This window comes from Solea senegalensis, linkage group LG2 (assembly GCF_019176455.1).
Source record: "Solea senegalensis isolate Sse05_10M linkage group LG2, IFAPA_SoseM_1, whole genome shotgun sequence".
NCBI classification, from domain to species: Eukaryota; Metazoa; Chordata; class Actinopteri; order Pleuronectiformes; family Soleidae; genus Solea; species Solea senegalensis.
This window is the reverse complement of record NC_058022.1, coordinates 19,852,508-19,873,994: the sequence shown is the minus strand read 5'-3', so window position 1 is coordinate 19,873,994 and position 21,487 is coordinate 19,852,508. Positions and strand designations below refer to the sequence as shown.

General features: G+C 38.5%; 2 protein-coding genes across 2 annotated transcripts; both read left to right on the top strand.

Moving 5' to 3' along the window:
* Window positions 1–955: 955 nt before the first annotated feature.
* jagn1a (jagunal homolog 1a) lies at window positions 956–3,695 on the top strand. Its single transcript, XM_044019104.1, has 3 exons — window positions 956–1,026; window positions 2,447–2,547; window positions 2,652–3,695. The coding sequence occupies exons 2-3, from the start codon at window positions 2,459–2,461 to the stop codon at window positions 3,112–3,114; spliced, it is 552 nt and encodes a 183-aa protein (XP_043875039.1). The 5' UTR covers window positions 956–1,026; window positions 2,447–2,458; the 3' UTR covers window positions 3,115–3,695.
* A 1,300-nt stretch (window positions 3,696–4,995) lies between these two features.
* tfg (trafficking from ER to golgi regulator) lies at window positions 4,996–21,351 on the top strand. Its single transcript, XM_044019172.1, has 8 exons — window positions 4,996–5,144; window positions 7,879–8,116; window positions 8,337–8,420; window positions 11,609–11,755; window positions 12,867–13,034; window positions 14,049–14,195; window positions 19,646–19,741; window positions 20,144–21,351. Exons 2-8 carry the CDS (start codon window positions 7,933–7,935, stop codon window positions 20,554–20,556), a joined length of 1,239 nt encoding a protein of 412 aa, XP_043875107.1. The 5' UTR covers window positions 4,996–5,144; window positions 7,879–7,932; the 3' UTR covers window positions 20,557–21,351.
* The last annotated feature ends 136 nt before the right edge of the window (window positions 21,352–21,487 follow it).

The following is a 21,487-nucleotide window of genomic DNA, read 5'->3' as shown; positions in this document are numbered from 1 at the left end:
TAATTAAAAGATACAAATATTTTTATCAGAACTTCCATGAACAACTGGATTGCTGGAAAACTAGCTCATACAACCATCTTTGTTTGTAAGCAAAGGAGTTTTCTGGACTTTTCTAGCTGGAAACTGAAGTATGTATCCCACTCAGTCCCTATACAAAGGTCCATTAAGAAATGTGGATATTTTCCATCACAACACGCAAGAGTTTTTACTGCCTCCATCAATACATTTAAATATATTATCTTGTGACTTTCATGTTTGATGCCTTTCATTCCGATTTACCTAAATGACACACACTTACTAAATGGGTCAGCAGAAGTCTAGCATCTCCTATGTACCACAATAAGTGTGGTTTTCCAGTACTTTGGTGCGGCAGAGTGAACTTCAGTTTCAAACTGGGAAAGGCTATCTTGGTGAGATAAAGTAGCAAGCATATTCTTGCACTATCAAAGCCTTAAGTAAGCCCATTGACTTGACTTGTGACCCTATTGTTAAGTGGCTAAAATGTTTTCCCTCCTGTCCCTGCTGTCAGCCATGTTAACAGTGAGTGTTCATCTCCCAGTCGTCACTGTTCTAATGTGTCATTATCTTGTAGTCTCTACAGCCACATTTATAAGCTGTATAGAGCACGAATTTGGCACCATTCAAAAGGGGAAATACAACAGGCTTTCCAACAGTATATGATTTATTGCCAAGAAACATTGTTACAACAAATAATCGACCAAACACAAATGTCCTTTTTTGTGCTCAACATATTATATATATATGAATTAGATCAAAATTGAAATAATTGAACTGTCCCTGAACCAGCAAATGACTTACTAGTAAATGTGTTATACGGGAACGTTCACGGGATAACGCCATTAATAAAATGAGAGGGGAGATGCTGATGTTGCGGTGGGAGGTCCTTGTGTTGATGAGTGAGATTGTGCGCATGCGCAGATGCGTCGGCAACATCCCTTTTATTCCATCTTTTGTTAGTACAGGTTGAGACACTGAGCTGCACCACGATTGTGAAAATATACGGAGGTAAGTGTTGTTTTCTCTCAGCTGGACGCTGTGTTGCTTCGTGTGATAATTACCGTCGGTGAAACCACGCCAGCCCGCAGTTCTTTAAACACATACAGCGTGGGTGTTTAAAGGAAATGCTCAAAATGTTTTTTTATTAGCATTGGCAGCTAACGCACTGACCTGCTTCAAATCCGTCCAGCTGTGGCCCAAATAATCAATCTGAAATTTGCTTGTGATATATATTATAACTGTCAGAAAAGAGGCTGTTTTATTATGACTAATATCATTAGTACTGTCGTGTGTGACAGTGTGTTGCTTAAGCTTTTAAATCCAAAACATCTGAAGTGTTCTCATATTGGGACATGCAGCAGGCTAATTGTTGTGTGAGCTTATATTTTGTAATTTAGTGTACAATATAAGTAAGTGGTCTTTTTAAAGCTGCTAATCTTATATTTTCATCAAATTAAAAGATAAACATTTAATTATGGGGCTATGGGGAATTATTGACTACCACACTAGTAATACCATAAACTCTCTCTTCTGTCTGTCAAGTCTGTCTGTTAACCACACGACTGTCCAAGGGTGTTTGGATGAGAAATGTGAGAGATAGTGGTAGAAATCCGAGAGATAACATGTATCACTAAATGAGCCGCTTCTGCCATGTCTCTTGCACAGTGTCATGCCTATCAAAGGCAAAAGTCCTTTGATGTTAATTTGGTAATTAAAAAATTACTGTTTACTATAAGTATCTTTGTATTGGTGTATAATTGCAAAAAATTGATTTTCGTAGCCTTAAAACTTTTTAAGGCGGGGGCCTTGCTTTACGAGGGCTGCCATCTTGTGCCACCATTTTCTACAGCAGCTCAGACAGACAATCTGAATCAGAAACAATTTTATTGCCAAGTGAGTAATAAACATACAAGGAACTTACTTTGGTGCTTTGGTCCATAAGACAACACACTATAACATAACATAAGACAGCACAATATAAAAAGAAAACTTGAATATTTAGATAATGCTCTAAACCAATCAGATCAAGATGTAATGAATCATCCTTTTTGCAGACAAACCAAAGCTATTCAGTTTTATTAGTTTAGTTGTGGAGGAAAGAAATCAGAAAATATTTATATTTAAGTAGCTGAAAAGTCGTTTAATTAAGAAAACACTCAAACTAATTTATTGATTATCAGAATAGCTTAATAAGCATAATAATATGAAAGTAGTAAAATCACAGATTACTTATCGGTTAATCATTGGACTCCTAGTTTGCTGCTGGTCTGTGACAGGAAATGTATCCTCTTTGTATTCTGCATTTTCAATATGTTGTGGTGTGCAGTTTTAACTATTTCCTGACATATTAGTGAATAGAACAAACTATCGGTTTCAGCTTTGTTTTCATGTTTTGGCCTCTGAAACAGTTTGTGTCCTGTGACTGCAGGTTTCTTTCAACATGACATCTCGTGTGGGTCCCAGAGCTGCTGGTACCAATGGAAGTGATTTCAAACGCAGAGAAAGGGTCAGCCCAAACTACCAAATGAGGCAAGTTACTTTTATCTGTTTCCATTGTTGCTCATGTCGTGCACCTGCAGCACTATCTGTGAGGATTTCTTCCAAACCATGATGTTCTGCTTTCTGTTTTGCAGTGCTACCCTGAAGTCGGAGGTTAAGAAGCTAAACTTGATCCACTTTCTGATCTGGCTGCTTGTTGCTGCACAGGTGACCATCAGCCACTTCAACCTGCTGTCTCATGACATGGTGTCCATGCCGTACCAGTGGGAGTACCCTTACCTGCTCAGCCTCTTCCCTCTGCTCTGTAGCAGTTTGTCACTTCCAAAGAACAATATCAGTTACTTGGTCATATCCATGATCAGTGCAGGGTTGTTCAATGTGGCACCTCTTATTTATGGTGGGATGGAGATGTTTCCTGTAGCACAGCAGCTCTACCGCCATGGAAAGGCCTACCGCTTCATTTTTGGCTTCTCTGCAGTGACTGTTATGTACCTCATCATGGTGGTTGCTATTCAAGTGCACGCCTGGCAGTTATATTACATGAAAAGGCTGTTAGACTCATGGTTCAATGCCACTGAGGAGAAAAAGAAGAAATAATAAGTGAAGAAATGTGTGACTGGGCAATACTGTTTTTATCTACATTTACACCAGACCTTTGAGACTTATTCATGGTTTATTATGTCATCAACATAGAGCACACCTTAGAAAAGTTATTGTTCCCTGACACATACATATAGAATAGTGGAAATCCATTTAGTGATTTATGGATAATTTAATTTTTTGTCTGCATTTATAAAATGTCACCCTGGCCTCAGGACTGGAACTTTACTAAAAACGTGGTTGTTGTCATTATCCCTGTAAAAATGTTATCATGATTTGAACATAATGGGTGTGGAGTGTGTTCACACATATACTGTAAGTAAGATGATAGCATTTATTGTTCCAATATACAGACTTGACTATGTTGTTTTTAAACAACACGGATCGAGGCAACAAATAGGGCAGTGTATTCAATGTTTTAATATCTTATTCTTCTTGTACTGTTTGCTTTGAAACATGCAGTACTGAAAGGAAGTTGATTGTCTCTCTGCAGATGTGACGTTTCATCCTTTTTATCTCTACTACGATACTTTTTCCAGAATGCATTCAGATCCTTCTAAATAAATGCAGTAATTACAGTTGCTGTGTGTACTGCTATGTTATTAATAGGTTAATGTGATTCAACTTTTAATGTGATCCTGTATTACCTCCACCAAGGATGTTATATGTTTGCAATGTTTGCAGTATAACCCAAAAAGTAAAGGACAGATTTGGATGAAGATGTAGATTATTGTAGATTATAGATTTTGGTAAATTGTTGTTATTCTTGCATAAAGGAGAGTGTATTGGCACTGTGGGTAATTGAGTGACCATGGAGATGGAAGTTTGTGCCCTCTGAGTACTTTTTCTAGATGAATGCATTAACACCATGAATAAAGAAAGCTTGTGATCACAGTAGCTTTATGTACTGTTAGAGTTTTCAAGTATTGTAAGTATTATAGTAAGTATTGTAGTCTGAATGTGATTTGGGCTCCTATATATATATATATATATATATATATATATATATATATATATATATATATATATATATATATGTATATATATATATACATATACATATACATATATATATATATTGGTGTATGACACATTGTATATAGTAACCACAAACCACAATTTGGCAACTGGATGTTTCTATTTGCATAATCCCTTTACAAAAGGGAGCCTAGAGGGCTATGATGCTAAATTAAACCAGGTGTTTTTGACACAAAAATACTCCCTCAGCCACAAGGTAGGATCAGAAATCTATTTTTGCTAACTGGAAAACTGCACGTTTGCACTAGCCCTGAGTGGGCTATACTGTTTGTCATAACCCAATGAGACAAATTGATTTTGACCTAAATATATCCCCTCAGCTACAAGGTAGGAGCACAAATCACTTTTTGGCAACTAAAATACTGCACATTATTGTTTGCATTAGCTCTTCACAGGTTTTTCAACAGGTAAAAGGAAGGGGTGTCAGCACACTACTGCAGACACATGCTATTGGGGAAAGGGGAGTGAGAGAAATATAATGTCATATACTGTCATGTGTATAATGTCATGGCCTAATGACACTAAATGATTTTGAAGAAAATATATCCCCTCAGCCACAAGATGTGAGCCCAAATCACTTACTGGCAACTGTTGCTATTTACACTAGTACTTTAGATGTATTTATTTCAACAGGTGAAAACTAACAGTTTGAATTTGAATATTTCGCAGGTTTCTACGACAAATGCGACAAGAAGCCTTATTAATGCGACAAGAAGCCCACATTGATCTTCAATCTGAATTGGCAGTAATAAATAAATAAATACTACTCTGCGAAGGTGGTGCTTTATTATCTTAATGTGTCAGTCAAACGCACTTTGTCCACATGATCTGCGGCTGCGCGTAGCGAATGCCACGTACTGACTGACGTTGAAAGTGTGGAGGACGCTTCCTGATGCTGGCCCGGTTCTGGCTAGGCTAGCTAACTGGTTTGATTGTCACGGTTTGGGGTGAACCTGTGAAACACGGCGCGGTCAAGTTGTCACCTTCAGGTAAATACGTCTATTGGCTAAGTCCAACCCTGTTATGATTTAGATGTAGATGGAGCCACACAACAGTTTCTGTGCTATCACTCTTTGATTGGTTATACTGCTAGGTAGCAAGCTAATAGCTAGCTACTGCTATCTTGCTAATGTTATGCGCTAACGCCCAAGATAGCTTGCCCAAACAGGTGTGGGGACTTAGTTGTGGGAAGTTTATAAAGATCCCTGACTAATGTGTTCTAATTTAAAGGAGTGTGGACTTAAAAAAAAATTGTTATTTCTTAGAATTTTAGCCCACCAAGCTCTGAAGTTCAGCATTACAATTACACAGGAGAAAATGCCGACCCATTGGCCAAAAGTGAAATGAAGGCTAAGTTTTAGACCCTACAACGCATGCAACCCGGTATTCAATACAATATTGCGTTTAATTCCGCATACCGACTTATATTGTATGTGTGTAAACATTGTCAGCGCAGCGAAGTGGTTGTCAAACGTTAGCTGTCAGTGAACAGCACTGCTGTTTACGGGCCACTGAAACATGACTCTGCGATTGAAGAACTTTGCTGTTAGCGTTAGCATCGTAATGGCTTTTTAAACGATTGCGTTTTGTAGTTGGCGTCGGCTTATTACTCATTCGTTGCCGTTCTCGTTTATGGGAATGCTAAACGTTAGCTACCGCACAATCCCTAGCATCCTGCCAATTATTAGAGTCCGGCAAGGACTAGCAAAGCCGCTGCGTTTCTGTATACAGTATATTTTTCCAATCAGCCTTGGTCATGAGCAGGGAACGTCACAGTTAATCCAGCTGCTTCCCACAACAAAGTCAGCGAGAAGCATGTTCATATGATCAGTGCTGACCGATAATTTATTATAAAATAATCTAATTATTAGGTGTCATTTGTACCTAATAAAGTGGCCCAAATGACTTATCACCTTGATGCTTAACGCGATATGAACATTTTGTTTGTGATAAATTTTGTCTTCGTAGGGCTACATGTAATGCAGATTAAAAATGAACAGGCCAAATGTTTACTTATATTGCACATTAAAACCAACAGAATTTGAGACCAAAGCAAAGCTCTTGGTTCATGGTTAGAAAACGCATAAATGAGACAAAAGATTGAAACAGCCACATACAATCCGATTGCATAAGGACTAAAAGATTTAAAAGATTAAAAAAAAATAAGACTTGAATTTAATTTAAAATATGAATGGCATGGGCAGCATTGGAGAAAGTGCTATAATGTTTGGTTTTTAAATGAGAGAAGGGGACTGACAGAATACAGTAATACAGTACAGTAGTAAAATACAGTGTAAAGCAATTAGAAAGGTATTCAGGAGCGAAACCACTGAGCACAACAAATAGTACAATTTGAAGTCATTTCCATATCTACTGGACAGACATGTGGACATTCTGGACATTTTTAGTCAGGATTGGGTGGAGTTAGATATTTCCATATGCAAGAGGTTGCAATAATCTAACCTAGAAGTGATGAAGGTGCGAATGACAGTTGAATGAAGTCTTTTTTTGTTGTTGATAAAAATGACTTTAATTTGGCTATTTTTGTCACCTGATATTTTGGATATCACACCAGAAGTCCCAGAGGTTTTCCTTAACTTTGATTCTGTTATCTAATTGGTTGATATTTTGGGTCAAAGTCTGAATACGGTGTATAGTAGCAATCCCTGCCACCTCACTGGGTGATGTTTGACCCTTAGACTGCATTTAAACAATGTGATATTCAAAATATTGTTTGATCAAATGGTACCTTCAGTGACAAAAGTAAAGCTCAGTAAAAAGAGTTACTAATTTCATCATGAGGTCATTGTCATGTTGAAGAAACAACCACATTTTAATCATCAGCAATGCCTCTCACAGCAACCTTGTCCCTGAGTCCTGATCTACTTACACAGACCAAGGCCTCAATCTGACGCTTACTGTGAATTTGATAGTATTTTGTTTATTCTGTGATTGCGGCACTCACCAGAGTTGGATATATCTCTTACTGAGTTATATAAAATATAAAGATATGCCAGGGCAATTGCATAACCTCTCATATAAGCATATCAAGGTAAACTACTAAACTAATTACATATACATTACATTACATCTAAAAACCTTTAATATATAAATGGATGCAATATTTGCTTCATTTGTTTTTCCTAACTAAACTCGCAAACAGTACAGTTTGGCTTAGCTACAAACTACTGTACTGTCACACATCAACCTTGTTTTACCTGAATCCATCCTGCCTTCCTAATTTGGATAGTGATATCAGCATTTTGTGAATTATTTGGCTCAGTATGCTAATGGTGTGTAGTGCAATTCATGTTGATCGATTATGAATACTTGAGGGAAATGTGAGGAGACTTTAATGCCATCCATTTAAAGTAATTTTGAAGCTTCCACTATCTAACACTGCCAACGTTAATGTAAAACCCTGTGTAATTCTAGTGTTTTCGAACAAGTAATAATCAACTTTATAAGGCATGTTGCTATAATATTACATCTCACTCTCCGTCACTGATTTTAGATAAATCCCCACCAAAAAAACAAAAGTTAAAAAAGGCAAAATTTAACTTACAATTTAGATAAATTGAAATTTGTAATCATTTACATAGTTGCCTGCTTAAACACATTAATTACTTTCCATGAAACATTCATGTTTACTCGCTGTCTAATCAACTGAAATAGACCGAAGCATATAATCATGTTCTGAATTTGTTGTTAATTTTTATTCAGACTACCTCTCCTCTGACTGTAAAGCGGTGGGAGCACAACAGGTTGGACTGTACCATGAACGGCCAGCTGGACCTGAGTGGGAAGCTGATCATCAAAGCCCAGTTGGGCGACGACATCAGACGCATTCCTATCCACAATGAAGACATCACTTATGATGAGCTGGTGCTGATGATGCAGCGTGTTTTCAGGGGCAAGCTGCAGAGTAATGATGAAGTTACCATCAAATATAAGGATGAGGGTAAGTCAGGACACAGGCCCCTTTCCCTAGTTGGTCTAAAATGTTGACAGTCAATTCTTATTTGTTTTAAGCTAGTTTATCATTGTTTATCATCAAAATGACTTGCACATTTCACTTGTACACTGTAAACATTTAAATTCAGTAACTGAAGGAAGTTGATTTTGATTTGAAGGAGATCATTTGCAATACATCACCTGGGGTAATTTTTCTCTTTTTGCAGATGATGACCTCATCACCATCTTTGACAGCTCCGACCTCTCCTTTGCCATCCAGTGTAGTAGAATACTCAAACTGACTCTGTTTGGTAAGATATTAAATCATTTCCTTTCTGTAGCACCTTCACAAACAAACACACAGTTAAGAAATTCAACCCTCAACTCTGTAGATATTGAAATACTTTAATTTTGAGGTAGCATCATCATCATGTTAAGCTGTATAAACCAAAATGTTTCCCACCAGATGTTACAACAACCAGACACTGGAGGGCAGTCCAGTGTAGGTTTCACACAACAAACTACACTGTCCAAATGAAAGTCATCTGCACTAATTCAAATTGATTTTTTTTGTACATCTCTTAGCATTAGTTTAGAAAATAAACATTGTGACAGACGGAAGATACCTTCACTGAAGACCAGTGTGACATACTGGTTACTAATCTTAATTTTAAATATGAACAAGCCCAGCAAATGTTTACAGTCAGGCACTTTAGCCCTCTGGATAAAGAAAAACTGGGCCATATGCTAACAAGTCGAGTGGAAGCTTGTATTTTCAGTATTGACAATGTCACAAAAACTGTTGAATCAATTACAATACATTACTTGTACTTTGTTTTTTTGAGTTTATTTGCTTCAATGTGAATATAATTATGTTCTTGCAGTTAAAACCAGACCAGCCACTGTATGGCAAACATATCTATATAATATAATTATTGTACTTGTCTTCCTGTTAATACAGTATTAGGCTTGGAAGATTCCCCCGCCCAAATCTTCTAATTCACAATTATTATCACAATAACAGGACTGAGAGGTTGTTCATTTTGTTCTTTGTATACAGCACTTTCAAATACAGAAGAACAGGACCTATTAAATTGAACTATACAATAAGAACTTTTAACCTTAAGTAGAAAAATATGACATTTTAAGACAAAAACAAGACCTTTTAAATGTAAATAGAAAATACAAACTTTTAAACTCAACTACAAAAATATACATTTTAAATTTAAATACAAAATTGCTCTTCCATTTCCGTTAATTGCAAAGCCGCACTATGTTCTTGCTCATGTCTCACTCGTGTTTGGCTCTGCCGTTCCTGCCTCACCATCTCGTCATGAAGACTGGCTTTGTCAGAGAGCAAGACGTCACACTCAATGTGTTGCCCGCGGAATCGTGGATCAAGAAGAGCGATCAATGATCAAGTCGGAGTTGTATTTTGAGTCTAACTCTTCCAGGATACCACTCTTAATGTTCTATGTGAGCTTGACGTCTTCCTCCAACTGTCCAATATGTCACAGTGTAATAGCTTCATCGTTGCTAAAAGTGAAGACACTGTGACTTATTCTTCTCTGGATAAAAGTCTGCCACTGGTTTCAGTGCTTTATTTATGTCCTCCAGCACACGGATGTCTTGCCATGCCAGAGGATGAGGGTGCCTATACTCAGCGAGAATGCACTAGATTGCTGGAGCTTGCTCAGTGATCCAGTCCATTGTCTTTTGTTTAGAGCCCAACATGTGGGACAATCCTTTAACATTTTTCAAGCAGCCACGTATTCAGCCTCTACGTCTCTTAAAGTATCGTTTTATTTAAAAAAAAAACTTGAACAAGTAGTGATGATTGTATAATAACCAATTTAGTATATTCAGTCAATTTAAATACCACTTTCTTAATTAACTTCATCAAGTCAAGAAAAAAAATCGAAACATGATGTGAAATCATAAAATAAAGGTTGACATCAACCCCAACCTGCTTACCTTTGGGCCAGATGGGGTGGGTGAGTTGGAGCTGAAATGTCCTCCGCATTAGTTGTCTACTGCACTGTATCAAAAATAAATAATCAAATTATTTAAATAACTTGATTTAGAGTACGACATCAACTGAAATAAGACAGATTAATTCAGAGACTTCAGAGATCGAAACTTCAAACTTTGCATTTTTGTTTCAAAATAAGTCTGAAAATGTGTGGCAGCCTTTCGATATACAATATGGTTAAAAACATAAATAAAAAAATCACAACTGTCAGCGACTACTGGCCCAAGCCTATACAGTATGTCCCAAGTTTTTGACTGTCTGCTTCCTGTTTGGAAATAAAGTGTGTTAGAGATTTAAATGCAAATAGAGACATGAATGATCTCACTGAGTCTCAAAACCATACCACATCATGGCATCGTGCAAACTTAGTGATCTAATTTGTAATGACAACATGATGATGCTTGCTGTGCTCTGAGTCCTGTCCTACACTTGTGAGACATTTCACACAATCTTCTTTAAAAAAAAAAATATTTCTCATCCTGCCAATCAAAGCAGATATCTTGGCTTTTTCTCACATGGCCTGACCTCACTTGTAAATAATATCCTCAGACACGTGTTGAGATTCAGGAAGAGCCAAAATAGCTGGGTTTTCATGACAGCGTGTGTTTCAGCATACAAACTCATGACTCCATGTTCAGCGTCATCACCTCAGACAGAGAAAGACATGTGAGTTAGGAAGAACACAGCAGGCTCAAATTGTTCTTATGTAGTAGATTTCCCTAAGGGCCAAATTATGTTCAGCTTGCCAAGCCAAGTGCCAAAACATGTGGGAATAAACAGACATACATCTGCAAACACTGAAAAATAAGCATCCGGACACATAATGTAAATTTGCAAATGGGTTCTTGCTCAAGGTTCTGTTAAACATGTAATGATGCCACCGATCATGTCGAGGGGAAGTCTTAAGTAAATGACGTAAATTTTGTTTATTCAATTTTATGAATTACGTATTTGCAACTACATTATGACTGCTTCACATCTTATTCTCACTAAAACCTTTCAGCACCTTTTTTTATAAGCTGCAAAATTACAGTCTTGTGTGTCTGGTTCACTGCACTGTGTTTTTGCTATTGGTGCTCACTCTCTTCATCCAGCTTACAGGTCTCTTGACAACTCTTCAGTAAGAGGCCATTGAAGAGCCAAGATGCTTCTTCAGTGAATAATCTTTTCAGTCTAGTTGTGACTGATTCAGTGACTTTTAGATGTTTATTATAATTTACGTAAATGTTGCTATGTGTTACACCACTTATTTTTCCATTGAGTGACTAAGACGTTACTCTAAGCTTGTCGTCTTATCATTATTGACCAAAACATAATTTTCAGTAGTTTTACCTTTTCAGTAGGTTTGTTGTATTTATTCTTGTATACCATTGCATTTCTTCCCTCAAGGTTTTAAGATGTAAGAATTTCCCTTCCCATATTGTAGCTCAATAGAACAACTTTTTCTGTCCATCTTGCTACTCTTAGTGAATGGTCAGCCGCGGCCCTTGGAGTCCAGCCAGGTGAAGTACCTGCGCAGGGAGCTCATAGAGCTTAGGAATAAAGTCAACAACCTCCTGGACAGTTTGGAGCCCCCCACAGAGCCTGGACTGGCTGCTACAGCACGAGAAAGTGGTAAGTACTGTGCATATGCAGTAGCTTTCTGCCAGTAGATCAAAGGTAGCGTTTGGCTGATATTTAATTTAAAAAAAATCTGCAAACACACTTTCCGTTTCTAAAGACAAAGTATTGTATTGTTTTAAAATGAATTACTATTGGCTGAACCTTTTAAATGCAGTGATGCTTACATGGCACATTTGTTGCTGGATTTACTCACTCATAATCCAAAAGTTGCTACTTAAATTATTTAAATCCGAAGACTTGTTACTTTTTCCAACTGGTGTGAAAAAGAACTTTACAACTCTTAACATCTGCATGTGTGCAAAAAATACCTTGCTGGATCTGAGCATTCGTCTATGGGATCTGGCAGATGTGCAAAATAACACACGGCCAGACTTGTTTTTATCTGTTGTTGAGTCTTTTAATCCTGCTAATGGGCACTGTACAGCCTCAATGACAATGACTGGTTCTCTGTCAAGATCTATGTCAAAGATCATAGACATGGACACTGACACAGTTTTTGAAACCATGTTTTTCACATGTTTATAATGTTTGTTTTGCGTAACAAGGGTTGTGTAGAATTATACACCACATTTGTATTATTATGGATGATATAAATTACTAGTAGTTCATGGGTGATAGTTTGTGGTCATTTCTATACACACACACACATGTGCACAGCTTATGAAAACATGCACCCTTGTCCTCATAATTGACCTTGTTCAATGTGAGAAACATGTGTTGTGATATTCCAGTAGGCTTTTAGACTGTTCTACTGAACCGCCCGTCACATCTGTGTTGAAGCTATAACTTTTTTGCAGTATAATTTCTACCATCCCTGAACAAGTGCACATTAATATACATGTCAGTTTGCCACTAGTACATGTTTTACTGGGTGTAAAACCTATTATGTTCATAAATGCATTCCATTATTGCCATATTTTTGGGGTGGAGTGGCTCAGTGGTTAAGACCCTACCTTGTGTACCAAAGACATCATGGTCGCGAGTTCGATTCCACCCCTGGCTAATTGTACTTGATTCCATTGTAAGTCGCTTTGGATAAAAGCGTCTGCTAAATGACATGTAATGTAATGTAATATTTAAACATTTCTTGTTATGTTTTTAGAATCGGTTGATGGACGTGAAGGAAAAGTTGTGGCAGGAGATCCCACATTGAAACAGGCCACTCCAGTCAGTGCGGCAAGCATGTCGGCCTTTGACCCACTGAAAAACCAGGACGAGGTCAACAAAAATGTCATCTCTGCTTTTGGCCTCAGTGACGATCAGACCCAAGGTATTGTACAGTATCCAACTGTAGACTTAAATTGTGCTATTAAAACAAAATAATAGACATGTTTGGTGCAAATCAAAGACAACTTTCAGAGAAGACTCTTAAATGTGCAGCATGAATTCAAAGATTCATAGAAAACGGTGCTTGAAGAGAATGTGCTAAGATTCGTCCGTAACTTGACCACTTTTACATTATACAGTTCTTGCACTACTCGGCTTGACTCAACTCTACACATTTTTTTTGGGACTTTTCCATTAGAAATGGAAACTGGTGCTTTCTTTTGGTACCTGCTCTGGCGAGATTCCAATCGAGCTGAACCGATATTAAAATGTGACCTTAACAGACTCCGGCCAGAGTGTCGTCACTGGAAGAGGCATGAGTATGTTGTTCGACACAAGAATCAAACCTGCCATTTTTTTAAAAACGACAAGAGTGTTACAGGAAGCATACACATGGATGGCTGCTGTTCATAAAAATACACTGTGGTTCGTTGTTTGGTGCCCGAAATCCAGAGAGAACTGGACGGAACCAGTTGCGCGTGTATAAAACAACGTCACCTCGCCCATGTTGAGGAAGTACTATGAAGTAATGGAAAACGACGGGCCTGATACCCAAACCAAGTCGAGTAGAGCTGAATAGTGCTAGAACTGTTTAATGGAAAAGTGCCATAAGTGTACTTGCAAAAATTCAACCTAAAATTCAAACCTAAAATTACCTGTAATTGAGACCAACGAAATGGGCAGATCTTGCAAGGAAAAGATAAAACATATTGGAAATAAAAAACTGTTTATGTAGAGTGATCAAAAATGTTAGCAAGCCAGTGTGCAGAGACTGATGTGGTGTTATGCAAAATGTCCACAATAAATTCTGTGTGCTGAAAACACCAATACTGTTTTCCAAGTCCAAGGTTGTACTTACTTTTGAACAAACAAATATTACATGTAATGTTTGATAAATAATTTGAAAAAAAAAAGTTCACAGTCTCAATGTCTGTCTCCCTCTGTGCTATCTGAGCAGCCCCTTCTGCAATTGCAGCAGAGGAGCGCTCAGGAACTCCTGATAGCATCGCCTCCTCCTCATCTGCGGCCCCTCAGCCAGGAGTACCCCCCCAACCACAGGCTCCTTATGCTGGAGTACAGCAGGGACCCCCAGCTGGCATTGATGGTGAGACACAAACACACACATCGTTATCCTTAAGATAGTGGGGCATTGTTGCTTTTGTTTCAATCTCCTCTGAAGCAAAACTTTTAAAATAATGCCAGATGTTCTTTGGGTTTTGCTTCTCAGACAGGATTGTCTCTGTTTTACTTTTCTGTCTTTGGATTTTACTCACAACAAGACCTTTTGAAGGTGTCACATTGCCCAGTGAAGTTGTGATGGTCAAATGCCCATACTAAAGACTAAATGATTCTTCTAAGAATAATTGCCTGAGTAGTTAATAATGAAAATAATACTTAACTGCAGTCCAGAACCATAAAAGTAAAATGGAATTGATGAAGTAAAACATAAAAATAATTATTCATTTCATTATATTGTGCACAAGTCCTGTAATAAACCTACTACATAGTCCTTTCCTTTTTTTCTTAATGGTTTTCATTCTCCAGGAACATTTGCCACCACGTCAGTATATTTCCTTTGTAAGCAAGATATAATTTCAGTCCAGTAATCTTTTATGAATACAGCAAACAGAAATTGAGAAAACAATGACGTTTAAATCCTGCATCAGCTGTACATCCAGGATTACTATACTTTGACAAATGGTTGCAGCACATAATAAAGTTGCATGCACTAAATATCTACTTATTACCATTTTTGGTGATTGAATTCATTCTGTTGTTGAAGCAGCAAAGTTCACTGAATTGAGTTTGGTCATGGTGCAATCTTAATCAACACCATGTAAGCAAGTTTATCCATGGGATTCACATTTATCTCACTCGGCTCTCCCTTGTTTGTGATTTTAATTAGATGTGTCAGAGCCAAACCAAAGCAATAGATAAAGATAAATGGGCTTGGGACTAGGCAAAAACAAACATGACATGTATAACAAAATGTTCTGCGCACAGAACCACTCTGCATGGATGCAGCTCCAGTGTTTGGTTTTCTCTGCCTCGTCTTGTTTTCATCACTTCTCACTTTACTTGAGGGGAATCCCTGGCTTGTATTCCCTTTTGTTGTGAAGGTGAAGCATTTTATATTGTTCACCACATTGCACTGAGGACACTGGAATGTTTTCAGCAAGTGGTTTGGCTGAGATGAATGTGGAGGAGGTTGCTGGAGTAAAAAAAAACCAAGATGTGTCATGCTGCGCCCTGTGAGAGCTGTAACTCGCCGTCACACCTGCAACACTACAAATCTGTGCACATGTGCGATGAAAACTTTGATTTAACTGGTGGTTTGTGGTTTGGCCTGGTTAGCGGTGCATGTACGATTCACTCCATCAGTTAGTTGGTCCAGGAGGAGATTTTACTCTGTCAGTGTTACCATGCTGCACGCACAACAGAAAACTGTTCATGTTTCCTTTTCCCTCCATAACACAAGGACAGAGAGAAACAGCACTCTTTGTTTTCTAGTAAGTTACTTCTTCTGTCTGATTTGAGGTTGGATTCTGATGAGGCGATGTGTTGACGTCGTTGTGGAGGTCTAAGGATCAGTCCAAGCTCTGCTTGGGTAAAAAAAAAACTGGCAGTCTTGTGTAGCTTAGGGCGAGAATGTAAAAGCATGTTTTTGTGGAACTGTAATTATTGCTCATGCTGCATCAATATGACAGTGCATCTGTCTTGCTCTGTAATGGCGTGCAAGTTCTCACTGTGTCTTTTTTGAATTATAAACATTTCAATTTATGAGCTTCAGCTGATTAATTGGAAGTATCTGATTGGACCCTGGAGTGGAATGTTTGACAATAACCTCTAAAAATGAATTGGACCATATTTTTTTTCAGGATCACAGCCATGTATGAAAATGTTATTGTAGCAATATAAAAATGTTTCATCTATTTAATGTTCTTCCTTTTTCATGATTAATAATATTTATTAATAACATTTGGACAGATTATGAGTTGAGATATGTCACACAAATAAATGTTGGGACTCGCTGGTCTAGAGCATGCACTGGTTGTAAGAAGTTAGATGTGAGTTTAACCGAAGTTTGACCCTTTGATCAAACTTAAACCCTGCTGAAGTTTCAGCAGATTTTTCCCCCAGATCCAGAGAGTTGTGTATTTGATGGTCTGCTTTGATTTTACTGTGGAGGGAGACAAGTAAAAGACTAACATTAGTTATTTTCCATCGTATAATCTCATCGTTCAACTCATCTAAGCCCAACAGTAGACAAACAATTCGTCCTCTATATCGTTCCCTCACAGTTTACCCTCTTCGTCTCGTTGTTCTTCAATAGCAGCAGATGGTTGGCACACAAAAAATAACTCTTCAACTCGCCTGTTTTTTTTTCCTTGCACTGTTCCTCTTTCTGGTCACAGACTGTTTGTCTGGATGACATCCTCAAGGCAAACTACAAAAACGTTTTGAAGCACGAGAATTTAGAAAAGGTAATGCGTGAGATTCAATGCCAGGTGACCACGTGTGGCCTTAAAATGTAGCCTTAAGCTCACTGTAAATGCAAGTTTATATTATTTGTTACCACAGGAATGACACTAACAAGGTTCTTCAGCAGATGGTTAACATTTCAACTCGGATTCTTATGGACCCTCAGCAATAATTTACATCTGTGCGAGACAGACACTGTAAACATGCACATGTAACCGTGGTTATTATGCGTAATTGTCTTTATCAGATGGGCAGACGAGAATTTGGTGTGAAATATTTATTTAAACATGAGACCGTTCTCATGACTCTTTCTGGAGGCATGCATGGAGGTCAATAGAACTGCAGCCAATCACTTGTTTGTTCCAGTGAACATCTTTCTCCTCGATTTTGGGCTTTTCTCCCGGAACACTGCTTGCTGTCCTCAGCGAGCTCGTGGTCATTGCTCTGTTCCTAATGGCCAACTTTTTGGCTCGCTTGGAATGAATTAAACTCCCAGGTGAAAGGGGTCTAACAGCCACGCATTCTTCCATTACTCTTGCATAACAGTCGTGATGGGGAACAGACAGTGGAGAACAGGAGAAGAAGCCAATTTCACACATGCCTTTTCACATAATAAAGAGAACATTCAAAGTGCTGTCAGTGAGGTAACAGATGGTTGCCACATCACTTCAGCGCTTATAAAAAGACACCAAAGAGGGCCAAGGGTTCAAGCTAAATATATAGTTGTCAAATGTTTTCCTGACCTGTGCAGTGTAAAATGCTAAATATTTAGCCTTAGCGGCTTAGACTAAACAGCAAATACTCTGAACCCAAAATATAATGACCACTTTTGGCTAATAAGCCATTGGACCTCAAAACAAAAAAATGCACATCTGTGAAAGTTCATAAAATGTTGGCTCTGTTGTGTATACTTGTAATGTATTATGTGCTGCATTTAATGGTTTCAATTTGAAACCACAGGATAGAAAATAATAATTATAAGGATTTTCTTCAGTGGTTTAGTCCATCAAGTGTATGTAACAAGACCGTCTATTGCCATTGAGTATCAACATCAGTTTTACCAGAGCTGATTCCTGGTCCAGCCATTTTCCTTGAGCCTCTCTTTCTGTGCTTTTAATATACCATCGCTCCAGTTGACATGTCAACAAGGAGATTTGGGAACAAGTTAATGCATAAGTTAATGTAGAACACTAGATTGCCAGGTCTTTGTGTGTTTGCTGAACATGCAGAAATCCAGTGGAAAATGTAATGAGCAACATTAAAATAACAAGAAACGTAAGTTTCCATGTTTTGTTGCATTATAAAAGATGAGCAGTGGCATCGCCATTAAGCAAATGAGTATTGGTTATAGTAATTATATTCAGATGCAGTTAGTGTCTCAGGCCTCTTTGGCTATGTATAGTCCTTTTTTTAAGAGATGCTATTTAAGTCACATCGCAGATGGCAGGAGTCGCATATATGATAGTGATTTTCCTTCACATGTGCATGTAGACGGTGTGGACTGGTGAAGTCATAAGACGGGTTTCCATTAGGGCTGAAAATGTCATTCATTGTCCTTTTTCAACCCTTGGTTAATTTAGTCAATAAATGGTAGTTTGTTAAAAATTTAGTTAGTTTAAAAATTGTACGTTAGCAACATGTAAGTTATGTGAGCCTAATAAAACAAGGCTGTTGCTTGAAAAAGGTGCTTGTGTCGCCCTCTGCTGGTATAAGTAGGTCCAGATAATTACTATTTGATCAACAGCTGTGGATGAAATTGCACATAAATGTGCTTTTTCTTTTACTCTGTTTTTAAATTTAAATGTTTTTATGCATTTTAATTGAAACCAGGCTATAGTTAAAGTGGAACATGGAGTCGCTGTAAACAGGCATGTCTGGAGCCGCAGGGCACAAGCTATTGATAGAGGAACACTTTCATCCATCATCTTTTAGTGATGATGGTTCTTATAGCATCCTATTAGTGGAAACGTGTGGATTGCCCTTTTTTCTTTGTATGTGTGTTTACATCTGTTCAGCCTCTCCCTCTGAGCCCTTTCTTACTGTATTTTGTGTAGACACCAGACTTTTGGCACTATATACTGTATTTATATGGAAATGGTTGCATCTGTTTTCATTGAAGCAGTTGTACTATATTTGTTCCAGATGTACAGGTGTTTTCATTAAGATGTAGACCATAATTAACACTTCACTTTATGTGCATGTGATAGTTATGTTTAGGGCTGCAACTAATGATTTTTCTTCACAATCGATTAATCCAATAATCATATGTACCATAAGAATGAAAATGTTGACTAATGTTTTTTAAACCTGGAAATGATGATGTTCTCAAATGTCTTGTTTTGTCCACAAACCAAAATTATTCAGTTTTAATGATTTCTTTGTTGTATGGAGCAAAGAAACCAGAACACATGTTTTAGAAGCTATCAAAATAGTAATCAAATATTTGTTTCAGCCCTTTATGTTATTTAAAAAAATAATAATTTCCAAGTGCAACCAAAAAGATGAAGTTGCTCTTACATTCGTGAAATAGGGTAATTGCGTCCATTTCTCCAAAACACAGACCGTATTCATTTCTCCACACTGATTATGTCAGTATACACTCAATGGAAGTAGCCTCTTTACATCTCCAGGCTGCTTATGGTGATGACAACTATAGTTTGGCTGAAATCAGTAGTTCAAAATCTGCTCCAGATTTAAATACATAATATGGTACACATTGAGCTCTTGCGGTGTTTATGTTAACTCCTCCCTGTTACAAGTAGTGTGAGCAGCAGCTTGTGAAGACGATTCAACTGTAATGTTTTAATTCTTCTGGCATATGTTTCTTTGTACATTTACCAAACAGCTACAGGTGCATTACCACCACCCTCTCGAGTTGAGAAGCACTGAATTTGATGATATGTGGTCCAAACAAACCAAAGATTACTATCGTTTTTGTCTGTTTGCCAGTGGCGATTTGAATAAGTTGTTATAGCTCACCTGTATGAGAAATATTCGAAATCAAAATTGGGCCCACAGATGTAATTGGGTTTGGTTCTTGTGTTCTGATTGTTCTTGTCCTGGTCTCTTCAGGTCAGGTGTACCAGCAGTACCAGGCCCCAGGTGGATACCAGCAACCAGGTGCCCCACCCCAGCAGCAGCAGCAGCAGTATGGTATGCAGTACCCTGGTAAGAGTAAACATAGTCAGGATTTAAAGGTCCAGTTTGTTAGGTTTAGGTGGGTTTCTTGGCAGATATTGAATAACTAGTACTGCACACAATTATGTTGATGTAATTAAAAATGGCTTTATTTTGCTTGGTTATTGTAGTGTTACAACAAGCTTTTTATGTGAACCTAAAACAAGGACTTTGCTTTACGCAACAGAAAAACAAAAACAAACCAGAATGTGTGTTTTGAAGCAGAAGCTTACTACACCAAGTCCTTCATTTGTTCTAATCTGCAGTCTCACCATTAGATGTCACTGATTCCTACACATTGGACCTTTTTAGTAAAATTAGCTGCTTTTATATGAATCAATTGGCTTTACTCTCTGTCTACAGCAAATTAAAGAAACTTTCTCCCTCCCACAGCAGGATATAGTCCTCAGCCCGGAGCTCCTCAGCCTGGCCCACCACAGCAGCAACAGCAGCAGTTTCAGAACTACGCCCCTCCCTCCACCCAGGCTCCTACCCCCGGCCCAGCCCCACCTCCAGCCCCAGCCCCGGGCTTCCAAGGTGGCCAGCAACCACCCCATCCATCTCAGGGAGCCCAGCAATATCCACCAGGAGCCTTCCCTCCCCAAAACTATACCTCCCAGGCCTCCCAGCCTGCTAACTACAGCCTGCCACCCAACTCCCAAGCCGGCTCAGCAGGGTACCAACCCCGCCAGGGGTACAACGTACCTCCAGGCAGCACCCCTCCACCGGGAGCTGCTAACCCATACGCCCGCAACCGCCCCCCCTATGGCCAGGGCTACACTCAGCCTGGCCCTGGGTACCGGTAAAAGGGGACAGATGATGCTAATGATCCTCACACACGCCCCCTTAACCCCTACCTTCTGTGTGTGGCTCCAGCTGTTTGGAGTGTGTGCAGGAAACATTGTTTTACTGCTCTACATTCCCCTCTCCGGCAAATATCAATTCCAAATATGAAACAAGCAAGCCCCCCCACCTTCCCTGGTCTGATGGTCGGTGTTTGTATGCTGTCTCTTCACACACCTCTGTGTCCAGACCTCTGCTCTATGTTTCATGATTATTTTTACCGATCATTGTAACCATGTAACCAGTCTGTCTGCACACACCTGCGAGACCAAAACAGGCTGTTGCACAAACTGTGAATAGTTCTTTTCATATGGTAATTCTTTGTTTTGCAAGTGAGATCAGCACCCACATCCTCCATTTGTGTCCGTGGCAACCGTCTCAACTGTCTGTGTTGGGTTTTCTGTGTGTAGTTGCATTAACAAGACACTATCTAAATGAAAAGTTACCCCTTTGTCACTTTGTTTTTTTCTTGAGTTGATCAATTTTACCACCATGTCGGTATTAATAATGTCAGTGAAACTGCCCCGTGTTGGGAACACTAGCTAAATGATGCCTTGCGGGAGGTGTAGATCCCAGTGTGATGAAGGAGGCTTCTTTTGTTCAGCATATTTTATCTCCTCCAATAAAAGCTTGTTATTCCTCCTTTCTCTGCTCACTGGTTTTTACTAATATATCAAATTCCACCTTCAAATGAGATTAGTTGTTTATGTATAAACTGTAACATTTTTTTCTTGAACCTAATAAATGATTGAGACCCAGCTAGAGACCCTTTATCTTTTTGTTATGTGTTGTACTTGGCAGTGGTGTCTCGTTGTCTCTCTCCTTCACTCTCTGTGAGTTCTAAGTTCATGTTTTTGTTAAGTTTGGCCTCTCTCTTCATTTTCCCTCATGTGA